General features: G+C 34.4%; 1 protein-coding gene across 1 annotated transcript in view; it reads left to right on the plus strand.

Annotated features, from left to right (window-relative positions):
* Nucleotides 1-16,205, plus strand: part of TNNI1 (Troponin I, slow skeletal muscle) — a 59,217-nt gene extending 43,012 nt beyond the window's left edge. The window contains exons 7-13 of the mRNA XM_051215875.1: nucleotides 879-908; nucleotides 4,389-4,499; nucleotides 5,923-6,043; nucleotides 7,865-7,965; nucleotides 9,001-9,044; nucleotides 13,074-13,224; nucleotides 14,058-16,205. Coding sequence (XP_051066419.1) covers nucleotides 879-908; nucleotides 4,389-4,499; nucleotides 5,923-6,043; nucleotides 7,865-7,965; nucleotides 9,001-9,044; nucleotides 13,074-13,224; nucleotides 14,058-14,102 — 603 coding nt within the window. The 3' untranslated portion in view covers nucleotides 14,103-16,205. The remainder of the gene's footprint in view (nucleotides 1-878; nucleotides 909-4,388; nucleotides 4,500-5,922; nucleotides 6,044-7,864; nucleotides 7,966-9,000; nucleotides 9,045-13,073; nucleotides 13,225-14,057) is intronic.

A 16,205-nucleotide genomic window follows, 5' to 3' on the forward strand; every position in this document is an offset into this window, starting at 1 on the left:
TAAGTAAAATTTATTGCTTACTAACTGATTAAGTGGCAGAATCCAACGTGATAAAACAATCATTCACTTGAAGTAGCATGGCTAATTTCATACTTATTTATCTAAATCTTAATAGAGACACTTTCACAGAGCTATCGGTCATAATTACATTGTGTGTAGAACAATATATCAAATGTCCAATGTAACTTGATTATATTATGAGTATAGCCATGATCTTTCATATATTCATTTATCATTCTTATAGATTTATTAGTAATTATATACATATCTGGGTCAGATTCCTAAATATGGGGCGGCAGGTTACTGGTTAAGGAGTTCAGCTCTCAGCCAATAGTAGGTCACTTGTACAAACCTTACTCCACTAACTCCGGTTCGAGCAACCAATCGGTATCATTATTTATCACATTTAAAAGGTGGTTCATACCCAAGCACCTGGTGAATGAGTAAACTTGAATTTAAAATTTAGATTATTAAGTAAAGGCATACAAATTAAGTGAACGAATAACTCAATTATAAAGTCATTGTTTATACATATATTGCATGATCATAATCTTCAGTATAGATAACGAACGACGGTCTTCCACCAGTAGATTCAAGGTTCAAATCCTCCATCATCTGTCTCGTCCTAGAAAGCTGGACACCATAAGTCTCCATAATAGTGTGGTTCGAAGCTGAGCGTATATACATTTACTTGTTAGGTGAGTTGCATACAGCACAGATACTGAAGAAGGACAATGAAAATATGGTTATCTTTCATAAAGTGCTACTGATAACAGTGTAGACAGATAATTTACACATAGACCTGTTTTGTTTTCCCTTTAAGTGGAAAACATTAATTTGTACAAAATTTAGTTTTTTTCTTTTTTCCTTTCTAAAAGGTTAAAAAAGCCAGAGCGTCCAAAAGACATGTGAGTATTGAATGAATGTCTTTTCTAAAATTAATTCTCATTTAATATTTCAATAATAACGAGATAGCAATCTTTACAATTAGTATATATTTCCCTACTAAGGGACTTTGAATTCAGTTAACTACTTGTTTCGGATAAACTTATTATTTTTTGACCAGTTCTGTATACAGGTTAATCGTATTATTAGGTGTAAATTCATTCACGTAACCCACTTTAAACGGCATTTTTCTCAGAAAAATACTTTTGATACAGTTTAGATAGTCTAACTGAAATAGGACGAAAATGATATGTACTGGACAGTAACAGTGATCAACGCGAAACGATTGAAAACTAGATTTTGTATTTACTGGAATTGGTCAGTAGAACACATCTCTAGTTTTGAATGGAAATGATATATTATGAGACATTTTAGAAAAGCATGCTTCTGTCAACAAGGTAATCGAACGTACTACCAGTGAGTAAATATAAAAAATGTACTAATTCAAAAAAGAAACCTGTAGATACTGGCATCACATAATTGGGGACAATAGAATAAGCACTTTCACTTTGATCATTACTCTTTGGAATCAATGGTGAAAGGGTCTCAAGAATTAAGATTATATCCAAAAGAATTAATTATGTCACAATGAAGTCGTATTACAAAGATAAGAAAAGGAAAATTACACAGAAAGCTAGAAAAACCAATAATAACCATCTGAATAGATTTTCAAATCTAACCAGTCAATACATTAATTACGTCAAATGAATATTTTATGGATAGTTTCAAAGAATACCTTAATTATTAGTGATCAATCAACACATATTTCAGCTAAATAGAAAGATTTTTAAAATCGGTTACTATCCATTGGTATTGTATAACTTTTGAATGTCATTGAAAATGCCGAAATTAATTTCCAACTTTCTTAGCTCTTTTACATACAGATTTTATGAAATGATCAATTTTTACATTCCAGTTAAACAAAATACAGAAATATATAATCAGATCTTTTATCACAATTGAATGTAGGATTATAAATTTCTGTATGAATTATCATTTACTTTAGTTTTTTCATTAAAAAAAGGATAACTTATTACTAGTACCAGTTATATAATACACAAGGTATTGATTATCTTTAAGGGATTTCTTTGAATTCGGAATTTTATTGCCGTTTTATTATAATAAATACCTTTATAAATTTTTTATGTTATTAAAATAAATTATTCATTTTACCTGTGTACAAATGACTTACACTTTGTATAAGATAATTTAATAAATATTTGACAGTTTATGAAAAGAAAAATCTAATATCGAATTATTATAAGCAAAGATGGAGAGTGGTTAGCAGTGGAATCCAGGACGCGCGTTTCGTCCCATTTGGGACTCGTCAGCTGGATGTATCTGAATTGCAGAGTTGACGTTCGCTCCGGGACTCGAGCCCAGTACCGTTCGCTTCAAATGCCATCAAGTTATCCACTTAGCTGCTGAGTCCTGATAGCCACCTGCTTGTGCAACGGGGTGAAGTTTAAATTCATTTGGTGTTGTTTTACTTGTATCTTCCCATTGTTATTTAGGACTGCAATTGATCAGGTGGCTATCAGGACTCAGTAGCTAAGTGGATAACTTGATGGCGTTGGAAGCTAAAATTTTTGGGTTTGAGTGCCAGTGTACATCAACTCGGGGATACAGGTACATCAAGCTGATGAGTCCCAAATGGGACGAAACGCGCGTCCTGGATTCTATTGCTAGCCACTATTTATCTTTGCTTAAAAAGATTGTGACTTATTTATTAATTAATTTAATTATTTGGACACATAAATATTGGTACAAGAGAGCGCCAATACATATGCGCCACACAAAACAATGAGAATTTGAAGAGAGAAAAAAAGATAAGGAGCGTGAGAAAAAGGAACAATAACGAAGAGGTTGGTGTAAGGTAGTGTAGTAATAATAATGATAATAATGAGTGAACGGAAAGGTACAATCAGAAGAAATCTTTCAGTCAAGGGAGACAACCACTTTTATGAAGAAAATAAAAGAAGTTTACAGCAGGATCGCCACTGGCTTCTATTCTGAGCCATATCTGATAACGTCTCTAGCCACTGTGTAGCACCATCTCTCGGACCCCAACCAGGGAGCCGTGAAGGACCGACAAAAGCCAGTGCTTTGCAGCTTTCTTTCATACCACGACACCATGTCATATACTGACCACCTCTCCGCTTTTTCCAATCAGTCCCAGAGTCGGCAAATAATGCACAACGTGGAATTCTCTGAGACGACATTCGTAGAACATGTCCAAGCCACCGAAGTCGGTGTTTCAAGATGGTGACATCGATTGCATTATCATCTCTGTGCCCGAACACACGATGCTGAACCTCTGCATTACTGACATGGTGTTACCACTGGATGTCAGCAATCCTTCGGAGACAACGATGATCGAACACAGAGAGTCTTCTAACGTCCTCAACTCGGAGAGGCCAGGTTTCACAAGCATAGAGCAAGACTGCTCTCACCGACGCGTTGTAGATCCGACCTTTCACAGCCAGACTAACATCACGAAGGCGCCAAAGGTGGTCCAGATTGGCACAAGCCGCTCTGGCTTTCACTATACATGAATTGATCTCATCACTCACGCCACCACTAGCACTTATGCAGCTACCCAGATACACGAACTTCTCGACTACTTCTATCTGCTCACCATCCAGGGTGAGTACAGGATTAGAATCCTGCCAGTCTTGTAGAAGTACTTTGCACTTTGAAGGTGCAAAGCACATACCATACCTACGGACACTGACTTAAGGCTCTATCGAGGCATCCTCATGGGATACACATATGCTAACATGAGACTAATCAATTGCAGTCTTGAATAACAATGCGAAGACAGAAGTAAAACAACACCAAGTGAATTCGAATTGTTATTCTTACCAAAATTTAACTTGATGATTTTAAGTAAGTTAAGTATTAGGTAAATTGATGATGTCCTAGTGTGTAGAAATTAAGATGTTTGATGTTCTATGACGTGAGTCAATTATTCAAAGAGTAACCAATAATTATTTTAAACTAGGAAAAAAGAGACTTAAAGTATGTCGTTTTAAGTAAGAACTCTTAATTTCCTTTCATTAGAATATCACAAATAGATCATTGTTTTTATTTTTAAAATACTTAGCACAGTGATCTTTATAAACGAGAATAAACTAAGTTTATTTCAAAAAGAAAAATTAACAGCATAAAGATCATCGTTTCATGGTTATTGAAAAATTAATGTAGAAAGATTACATATCATAGTTACCAGTATCAAATTCTATTGGAGGAAAAAAACTTTACTTAAAATTGTGGTTCAATTTTTCAGCTCCATTATTTTCCAAATCAGAAAACAGGATTTTTTTCTTCTCCCTACATTTAAGAATCTACACACTATACAACATAAATTCTATACGATAAAAATATGATAAAGAGATAAGTGATTTTAATCGTTTCCTTTTTTTCTTTTTCAATGATTCAAGTCAAAAGTTGCTGAAGAACAAGAGTCCAGTAAAAATAATCAAGTAAGACGAATGGATTATCATAAACAAGGTCTTGGAGGTTTAAGTAAAGAGCGTAGAAAAAAATTGAAGGTTAGTTAATAAAAAGAAGTTTTGTTAAATTATTTTAAAGAAAATTACTATTATGGATGTATAAAAATCGTTTCAACGCTTATTTTTACCTGGAAAATGAAGCAATATAAAATAGTAATAAATTTCGAACTACTTACACAATTTAAAAGTAGCTGATATTCATATACAAAATAAATGAGACTATATATACTGGGATCATTTCAACATTAAATTACAATAGACTTCAAACAACGATAAAGTTTGTGATAAGTCTTATCGATTGAACGCTATATTAGTTTCCTAAGCTATCCTGGTAACCCGCAAGCTAGAACTACACAGCGACTTGAACACCAGAGAGAAGACCCAAGTATGAGGTAAAATACTTCACTCCGAGGTTCATTCTATTACAGAAAATATAGGGTTTTTATATTTTAAGTGTCCTTGGGTCGCTGGAATATTCTGAAAGGCTACTAAACACAGTAGCACTGTAGTAGCCAACCAATCAGAGCTCTCGCATGTGACGTTCCGCTATCTTGATATTTCTGGCCAAGACTCCAAGTGAACACTGATTGGACGAAACACTTCTTAGTGTTTCTTGATGCTTGCTTGTCTTTTGCAAGCAATTTCTGGGTCACCCCAACAGTTTGTAATAGATTTGAATGTAGCTATGTGTCTTTGAGAAAGTGAAAATAGCATTTTTGAGATAGTCAAAAGAATAAGTTCAAATCAAAATGTCATCACGAGAATTCGTATCAGTACTTAATTTCAATGTAATGAACGAAGACAGGTAGAATAAACCAATTTGGTTTATTAAGCAAGAGTACACACTACATTTGTAAAATATGAAAACAATACATTCAATACACCATTTGCACATCTTCAATGAATTGCCGCTTACAAACTCCATGGTTCATAAGTTCCTGTTGCTACTTAGACTGATTTTGCTTTTATTTCTCTTTTCATGTTCCTCTTCTGTTACAAAGAATCCTATTTCCAAATCTTGATGTTATTATTTTTACCATATGAGTTTATGAAATCACTTTAAAAGAGTAAAATTATTTATTTATTTATTTAACTTAACAATAATATTTCAGATTCATCCGAATAATTTCACAATATAATCATTACATTTTGGAGATTTAAGCAACTACCCAATTCAGATTTGCAATAAAGAAATTTGTTTTCCATAGTTTTCTGTTTATTAGATAAAAGAGATAATCTGGAAATTGTAATGAAATATAAATTGAGGAAACGTATAGATAGTATAAAATAGTTGAGACACATTACTTATCAAAAATACATCTACTTTATTAATGATCATCCCAATTGACTATACTTTTGCCACTGAATAAATATGGAGAGAATTCAGTGAAATGTATTGCTTAAGTAAATAATTTCACTGAAAAGAAAATTTTCGCCGTTCAATTTTTTGTTTATTTTTAAGGAAATGATCTTGCAAAAGGCAAAAGATGAACTTCTTGAAGAAAGAAGAAAAGAACTTCGTAACCGTGAAGATCACATCAAGAAACGAGCTCCTCCATTCGACATTGATGGTTTAAATCAGAGTAAGTTTTTCAAGTAACATTACGGTTATTTAATGCAGTCAGAAATATGATTACTTTAATTTGAACAAAATGAAAGTTATAATTAGACTTCAGAAATTAAGTTTGATTAAGAGGAAGATGTTGGTTGAATTTGGAAAGGGGCTTGTGAGTTACTAATCAATCTCGTCTAATGTATGAACCACAAGCCATGATTGTTGATGAAGTTTAAATTTCGATTCAGTTCCTGAGCGTCATCGTCAAATCGTTTTAAATTTTTTAGTTAAAAAATTATAAGATAAAGCAATAATTGTAGTGTTAAAAGAGGGCTTAAACAAAATAACAGATACAAAATGTAATTTCTTATTTTGTAAGGTAGTTAATGAATGGCTGAAAAAGCTGTTAAACTCCTTTCAGTATAACATCACGACCGAATCACACCAAATCTCTAAGTAACGAATGGAAAAATCGGAGCTCTAATGATACAGAAAGCTGAGCACGTAAATTAATAGTCCATCTAATAATGATCTGAAGTGTGACATGGAGAGTACTAATTTAGATTTCTATTTAAAACTATACAAGGAAGTTGATTTATCCAGAATAGGAAACGCTGAAAGAGAACATATCATGTACTAATGCTATCAACTTCTGTCGGAGAACCCATAGTTACTGCACGTGTATTTGCAATATTTATCAAATCACAAATCCAAGCGAGTGATAGCAATAATATCAGGTGTAGAACAGTGTGGAAGTGGCTAAAAGACTGATGAGGTTGTGGATTACATCGACTGACATGAGTTAAATATCCTCATTCACTCACCACCCTAGTTCGAAAAGTTAAATTTTTATTAAAAAGGTTGGAGAAAAACTACACGTAAGATACGGAATCGATTAGTTATGTTCCTGATTGGTATCAACCATGAGGAAAAATTTGAGTTTCCCAATCCAAATTATCAAAGTAAATGTGATCTGCGGATGAAAATTCCCCAAGAATTACTTTCAGTATCATAGATGAAATCATCCTTAATGACTCCTTTTATCATTGTCTGCTTTCCACTTTTTCTCCTTATTTCCTGATCACTTTTACTGTTGTTGTCTACACACTTATACGTTCCTCTAATTTCACTTCTTGTAGTGGTGATATAAAAGGCAATGGCCCGTATAGATATATATTTGTGCTATCAGTATGGGATTATGTAGGCCTTTACATATTATTGAGATGCAGAATTAAACTAAGTTTTATTACCATTGGTAATCTGGAGGCATTGAATAGCTGTTTCGTTCCAGTATATGAATACCAAGAAGCGCAAACACATGACCCCATCTATAGAGACTAAACACAGGACCTCTAGACCATTGAGCCGAGGTCCAGTAGTGTAAAAGCTTAGTTGTCAACTAATTCGCGATATTGTGCAACTAGCTTCCATTGTCTTGAGTGAGTGTCTTTCTCACACTCCATATAGTTGAATTTCTATTAGGGTTTCTGTTCAAAGTGTTCGCTAACGTTGATTAGACAAACAAGAAAATGGATTGCTTCCTAAGTCAAAAGATTTTACATATGTAGGCTCCATCTTGCATAAGCTATTCTCCACAGAGTTATATTTGAAGCTTAAAAGACTTTTAAGTTGTAAATTCCTTATGAACCACGTCCGACTAAGAAGCTTTCAAGTTATCCAGTGGTTATCTGGACGATATTAACTTTCAATAAAAGCTTACCAAAGCTACCACGATCTTATTTTATCAGAAATTTAGTGAACTAAAACATATAATAATCCACTTAAATGTCTCTTCTACTGAATTCACCAACGTACAACTGAATATGTGAATATATTTTTTTACATTAAGTGCAACTTGAACAAAAGGTGAAGTCGTGGTACGAACACGTTAAACAATTGGAATCACAAAAATACGAATGGGAACAAAGATTACGCAAACAGGATGAAGAAGTAAGTCAATGGATGGGATTTTAAGTCTTTTTCAAAAGTATATGTATATATATCAAAGTGAGCGCTTTAACTTTTCCAAGGGAGATCAAGATCATACAAACCAGAGCATTTTGCGGATACCTTCCATTGTGATTTGACGTCATCCGGTATATTATCGAATCCTTCGATGAATTTACTGACGAATAGAAACTGTGCGAAAACTGTGTCCACAACTTACCAATGAGTGGTCCCAAGTATCTAACGTAGATTTTAAGAAAGATATACTGAGAGGCAGAAAAATACTCGTTGATGACTTTGCAGACTAATAGTCTTTGAATAATCATGAGAGGGATTCATATCCATACCTATAAAGCAAATGGCACGTTTAAAAAATGGATTGATCGTATACTTAAATCCATATTCATTAAATATTCTACACGAGATCTGATGAATTTATAATCATGTAAACCAAAAACAAATTTTACGTCTTGAAAAATATTTCTATGAAGACAGTTATACTCCAATCGGTACGGACTAACTTGATGGGAATGATAATAACGAGATGCTGAAGTTAGTCATATTAAAATGACGGAGTAGAAAAACATCAACATATTCTACAGGTTATATCGATTGATTCTAAAACATTTAATCACATTTACATAAGAACGTTTCAGTACGAGAAAGTAGGCTCTTTGAAACTTCCAGTTCAAATGGAATGGGATTTTGAAAATTTGATGTTGTTTACATCTAAATTACAATGAATAAGAGTGTTTATTGACTGAGTGGAAAGCTCATTTAAATCGGATAATTTTAATGGAAAAGCAGAATGAGTTGCATTATGCTCAGTCGTAGTTGAATTGATAATACTTACATCACAAGAGTGTAGTACTATAAATTATTATGATTTTTATACCTATTTTTGAGAAAATCACTTTTTGAATGGACCTAAAAATTCAGCATTACTTAAAAACGTTATAATGATTCCTCATATAAATTAGTGTATAAAATCAAGAAATCAAGTTACTCAAATGGCTTTTCTTTTCCTTATTTATGCAGATTAATGAACTGACAGCTCAGTTATGCTCAATTAAAGGACACTTGTAAGTAAATATTTGGTTAATAATAATTTCCAAATATACAGAGTATCAGGTAAATTTCCGGGAAAGTTGCTGAATTACAATTTGAGTAAATAAGAATTTATTACTACCTAGTACATATTGAAAACACGATTGATTACATTAAAGTGCAGATATTTGGAACCAAACTATAAATATCCTGTGATTGAATCAAAATTATCGTCAGAACATCAAATAAAGTTATTGGATGAACAGGTTAAGACTCCAAAAATATGCCTCTTAATTTGTCCATACCTGCCAGGAAATGAAAATTAGGATAACTTACTTATTTATGCCTGTTATTTCTCGTGGAGGAGCACAGACCACCCAACTGTCCTCGGCAGTTTTTTTCAGTTGCTATTTATTCTTTTGATGTCTGCTTCCAATTCCAACGCAGTGTATTCCTTGATCTTCCTCTTTTTCGTTTCCCTTCGGGATTCCAATTTAGTGTTTGCATCACGATGCAGTCGGATGATTTCCGCAATGCACGTCCTATCCACTTCCATCGTCTTTTCTTAGTTACCTCCTTAGCTGAAAGATAGTTTATTATCTCCCATAGTAGGCTGTTGCTGGTGGTATCCAGCCAATGGACATTCAGTATCTTACGTAGAAAATTGTTTGTAAATACTTTTACCTTTTCGATAATAGTATTGAAGATTCCCACTTAGATATCAGTCGATAGTTGGTTTGAGTTCTATTTCTTCTTCAACTGTAGAAATGCTGTCTTTGCTATGCCAATTCTCTCCTTTACGTCTGCATCAGTTCCTCCACGTTCATCAATGCCACCCAGATACGTGGAACTTTCCACCTCTTCCATAGTTTCTACATCAAGTGTGATTGGGTTGGTGTTCTTCCTGTATTTGAGGATCTCATTTTTTCCCTTGTGTATGTTGAGGCCTACTGCAGCTACACTGTCTATCTCCATTTGCATTTGTTGCTGTGTATATGACAAAAGAGCTACGTTATCTGCGAAGTCCGAATCGTCCAGCTGCATCCAAGCTGTTCAGTGATTTTCCTGAAATGTCGAGGTCTTCATGATCCAGTTGATCACCAGAAAAAAGACAAACGGCGAGGATGAACAAACTTATCTGACTCCAGTCCTCACTTGAAATGCATCTGCCTCAATGCACAACTTTGCACTGTAGTCCGTTGTATGAACTCCGAGAGATGTTGACGATCATCCCAGATACACCGTGGTTTCGAAGCTTCAGTAAGGTTCTCCAATCCACGCTGTCGAACTCCATCTCACAGGCAAGGAATTTGGTGTATAATGACCAGTTCCATCCAATTGATTGTCTAACAATGATCCGTAGTGTCATGATTTTGTCAGTACACGGCCGATCCTTACGGAATCCGGACTGTTGATCTCGAAGCTACTGAATCTTTCATCGGGTTCGGTAACACTCTGTTGAAAAATTTTCCTAACATTGATAGTAGTGTGATGCCTCTGTAATTTTCACATTCGCTAATATCACTTTTCTTTGGTATCTTAGTGAAATATCCTTCTTTCCAGCTTATCGGCACTTGTTCTTCTCCACAAATATTCTTGGATAAAATTTGGAGCATGTTTGCAGTTTCTTCTATATCTGACTTCAGTGCTCCGACTATATTGTTAGGTCCTGCTGCTTTCCCACTCTTGACTCATCTGATGGCCATGCTAATTTTTTTATCGTTGGTGGAGCGACATTCATAGGGGGGTTTGTGCGTGCTGCATCGATGTCCGGTATGTTCAGTTGGGCTGGTTTATTCAAGTGTTCTTCATAGTGCTCTACACACCTTTTCCGCTGTTCATGAATCCCAGTGATTGAATTGCCTTGTTTTCTCTAAACTAGTTGCTCTGGTTTACCATATTTCCTTTCTAGTTTATTCGTAGTATCATGTAGCTGCTTCACATTTCCTTCTCTTGCAGTTTTTTCCCGCCGTCATTGTTAGATCTTCTAAGCATTTCTGCATGTCGGCTTGTACCTCTGTGTATTCGGTCTTTGCCTTGGCTTTCTCTGCTCTTGTTCGATTGTTGTAAATTTCTGTCTTATTGTTCTTCCTTTCTTGAATTTTATCTAGGGTCTCGATAAAGATTTATTCCTCTTGATGATGCTTCTTAAGGCCCAGAGCTTCCTGACACGTTGAAGTTAGTACTTCTTCGATCTCTTTCCGGTCGTTTTCTATAGTAATTTCCTCTACTTTGAGTAGATCTTGTAAGGCTTAAAACCTGCTATTCAAAGCTATCTTGAATTCGTTGAGTTTGTCAGTATTTTGAACGAAGGCTGCACCAAACTGTTTTTATCATGTTTCTCCAGTTGTCCAGTGCTTCTTTAGCTTTACTTTCATCTTGGCAACCACCAGGAGGCTATCTGAATCTATGTCAGCTCTTCTCCTAGTTCTCACGTCTTCCATTGACCTGAATTTTTTACTGATGCAAATATGAACGATCTGGTTCTCTGTAGTGTGATTCGGTGAAAACCATGTAGCTATGTGGTTGCGTTTGGTGGAGAATATAGTGCTGCCTATAACCATTTTGTTGAATGCATATAAATTTGCAAATATGTCATCATTCTCGTTTCTTTCTCCCAGTCAGTTCATATCGTCCCATCATATCTTCACATTCGGACCTTGGCATCTAAGTTTCCCATCAGGATGGTCACATCCTTTCGTGGGCACTTCACTAAGGTCGATTGCAGCCTCTCGTAAAACTGGTCTTTATCTTCATCGCCATCGCTGGTGGGTGCACGGCAATGGACAAGTTTATTGTGATTCCCTCCTTTGTTTTGAAGGATGCTTTGATGATCCTGGATGCACGGGGTTCCCATCCTATAAGTGCTTTTTTGGAGAAGCACCAGTGCAACTCCTTCTGTGTATGAAGCATTTGTCATGATCAGAGTGCAACGCCAACTCCTCCGATGCTAATCTTTTTCTGTCCGGCTTGGATTTAATGTGTTTTACGTGTTCTGATAACCACCTAGTTGTATCTACTCATTTCCATAGCTATTCGACTGGTCCTCCCGGTCTACCACATTATCCGGATATTTCATGTACCTATGTTAATTGTTGTTCTGGTTGTTAGAAAGAGCATAGGCCTTGTGGCTTCCAAAGAACCTCAGTATCCACCATAAGGCATCATAATTCTTCTAAATGAAGATCCTTTAACTCTCACAGCAGAATTTAAATCATTTATTCTGGACAGCGTTTTTTTCTATGGGATGGGTTTGTTAACCCTATGCCCGACCCTCCTCCTTTACCCAGGTTTGGGACCAGCAGTGACTCTAGGATCTTTGTTAACATTAAGTGTATTCCGAAACGGATAACATTAATTGTGCTTCACTAACAACACTAGTACTTGGAGATAGTCACTACTGAAAACTGAAATTAGTTGGAGGACCACTGAGAGCCACAAGGTACTGAAGAACTCCGTAATTTTTATCGCATCATGTACTTACGAAGAAAAAATAACAGTGAGCTATTTTGGGGGGTTTTATAGAGAAAAGAATGACTCAAGAACTAATAAACCGGTAACCAACGGTCTACATTGCTAATTTCAATCAATTTGTGATATATCCTTATTGAACCCTATTATTCTCCAACTTCGTTGATGACTATACAGACTAGGTGTTTTTACTAAGACTTCAAACGTTCCATGAAGTTAGTTGATAGTAAGTACAAGATTAAAAATAATTCAGTTAGATTTGTAAAGATTTTGTATAGTTTGAAGACAATAATTATCAAGAACTGATATCAGCTGGATAATTCATTAGTCTTTTTAAAAGTACATCAGTAAAGGATTGAAACGTAAACCATAGGTACAGCGCACTAAATTTTGGTCTTCCAACATAAATAAATTTTCAATGCTTACTTAATAAATCAGGTGATCTCGCTACATGGTAACACGTAATTTTATTTATTTGTTCTCATCAATTACCGTTTTCAGTACAAATTAGTAGCTAGCTATTATTTTCCTCTCTTATTTCTATTTCTTCTCACTAATTTACTAAATAACAAATTTCTACTTAATGCATCAAGTCAAAAACCAATTCTTCGTAAAGTTGCTAAACCGATGTCAACGGATAGATTACGCGCGATGAGTGCCGCACCAAATTTCATGCCCAAAACGGGGCATAAAAATCCCGTGGAAATGAAGAGAAAACTGTCGGATGATAGTAATCAGGGTGTAGTAAGTTATATTTTTCACACATGCATGTCGCTTAACACTTACAGCAATAGTAATATTTCTTAGTAATAAGGCTGAACACTATAGTTATTTAGAATGTTTAACTGTATAACCTTGCATTGTTAAGTTATTGATATGTTTCATACTAACGGCGATAAATCCTATGCTTCGACATTAGGATACTACAGCTCTCCTCTTTTATTATTAGCCCTGGATATTCTAAAATATTTATTGTCAATGGTTAGAGATTATTAGCCATTTGAATTCATTCATTTATGCACATCATATGAAAAGAGATTGTTACATAGAGCTGATACAGTTGGATGTTATACTGACCAAAGTACACTGAATTAATTAATACAATGGAAATTTGACTGCAAATCAAATGAACGAAGAACACACTACACCAATATATGATCTTACGTTGTATTTCTTCCTAATAAATCGTGTTTGGAGGCATAACGTTTCAAATAGCTGTAAGTGATCATCCGAATGATACTGAATTGTAAAAGACAAGTGCGTTGGACTTCCTCATATAGTATATGCTTTTGAAAACTGCGCTAAGCTTGAAAGGACGAATTAATAATTAAAATATATTGGAAAGTAATACGGAAATGCATTCAACTACTAGTAGTGGAAAAGTTTAGGTATAGACGACACAATTCTAGATGAAAGAATGAATAAATGGAATAGAAAATGTATAAGACAATTTTAGAAAAACTAAGAGTGAATGTATCTAAGTTGTGTCACTCAAGATTTCCAAAATATAGAATATTACATAATCGAAACTAGTTTAACTCCTTAATTTATTAGATTCTTTCTTTTTATGACAATAGAAATCAAATTTGAATGGGACCGGTGGTGTACTCGCGAAAAGTTGATGAGAAATTAATGCAAGAAGAACTATTTCAAAATAGTGATGAATAAGAACCGATATATATATATATATCTTATGTTATTCGTTTACCTTATTGTAAGTCAGATAAAAGTAACAACCATAAAGACAACAATAATATTGCACTCATTTCTCTATCTTCCTTTTATTATACATTTTTCTCCAGAGCAGAAAAAGCACCTACAAATTAATCACATGAGCATGTATTGTAACTTTTAAATTGTAGAAATTATAGAGAATCCATCATATAAGGCTACCTTTATACCAGAGGAAATGATTGTAATTTTAACTTTTCTTGTCTATTTTATAATTTCCATTCAAATGTTGTGATTGAATAACTACATAAACACTTATTTTTTGTCATTTTAGAGACTATCAACATCATTTACTTTATTCTTTACTCACATACTTTGTGAAATACTCCAATTATTTTGCCAATAACCCTTTGATTAACTTTATTCACGCTTCCGATTAATTAAATGAATAAGTATTTGTTGGTGCGATTTTAAATGATCAGTTATTTCTCAGGTGGGCTATATAATTTTAAAGTGTATATCCTTTCGTTCCTGTACCACACCTATAAACTCATAAATTCAGATTACAAGATTGTTATTAGTCCAATAGTTTTCTCCTCACCAAATGTACACTCAGTTGTTTTCCGCTTAAAAGTAAATTTAACCTTCCGACTAACAAAAGTGGTATCATTTAAAAACCAGATTATGGGAAAACAAAGATCAAATTTTAATAAATACTGCTGAAGTGTGTTACTAATTTGGTTATTGCATAAAAGTACGAATGAATATCTCAGACAGTAGTGTATCTCACTTTTTAAAAAAGGTCTGAATTATTTTTACAATGTAGTCGGAGTGTCAAATGGATCTCTATGAGAGAGACGAATGCATAGATACATTATGAGTACGAATAATTACTGAATTGCTAAAAAACGAAAACATAGGAAACTATGGTGAACACAAATAGTTGTCTGTTAGTCATCAATGTAATGTTCTGATTTTAATACTCATCCAACTCGCACCGCTCGTAAAAGCGGTCGGAAACTTTACTCAGCATTTATTCGTCTTAGTCTTATTGTCAGTCGTAAGTTGATAAAACAGAATGAACGATGGCGCAAACTCGAGTTCCCAACTTGAGTAAATAAACCACTCAAACTACTGGACCTAGCGCAACTGTGTCCATCCAATTTGCAAAAACCTACATCAGCACTACAAGAGGAAACAAACACGAAGAAAATTACAGTAATGGAAACAGCAACACTAAAAGCAATTAGGAGTGCAAACAGAATAGAAAACACAGAGTACTGAAATTTCTAAGATGAAGGATAATTTCATTCACAATGAAACGAGTAATTCTTGAGTTATACACCTCAATTTCCAACCACAGGTCACAGTCACTTTTTCACAGCTTACTTCTGCAGTAAATTGATGTGAGTAGTCGCCAAAAATGCGTAACATACAAATAGTGAATTTATTAGCCTATCTGAACTAGAATCTAAACAGCCTAAAAACATAAATAATGTACAGATCTACAAAATAAAATAGGTAAATTTCCCTTGTTGTGAACTATGTTGTATATGGATAGTAAGTGGTAATTTTCAACAGCCTTGACTTGATTCTGGAACTTTATGTAGCCACTGGTCCTACATATAAGCACCAAATTTTAAACTCATCACTTTACAGCTTTATCCGTTATATATTCCTGGTTCAACAAACACGGTAAGTTGAGGTAAACAACTAGTGACTTAAAACATATGTAGATATAAAATCAGTCAGTTAGCTACAACGTAGGACCAGGCACATATATGCACCGGTCCAAGTTGCCATACCTCATTAACACAACAAGATGGATACCGGATTCATAAAAGTAGTTAATTCAGAGGTGACAATATATAAAAGAAAGATTGCAATAAGGATATAGTACAGGAAGAAAGAATTAGTTCGTAGAACGAAAGATATGAAGCGATTTTAATCTCTTAGTTTAAGGGAAGACAGAGAGTGTATACACCGATGCCATTGTGATCGATTCTGAGCCATTTCACCAAGAGTCGCCAACCATCGGTTACGAAAGTCACGCG

The sequence above is a fragment of the Schistosoma haematobium genome, chromosome 4 (genome assembly GCF_000699445.3).
Source record: "Schistosoma haematobium chromosome 4, whole genome shotgun sequence".
NCBI lineage: Eukaryota > Metazoa > Platyhelminthes > Trematoda > Strigeidida > Schistosomatidae > Schistosoma > Schistosoma haematobium.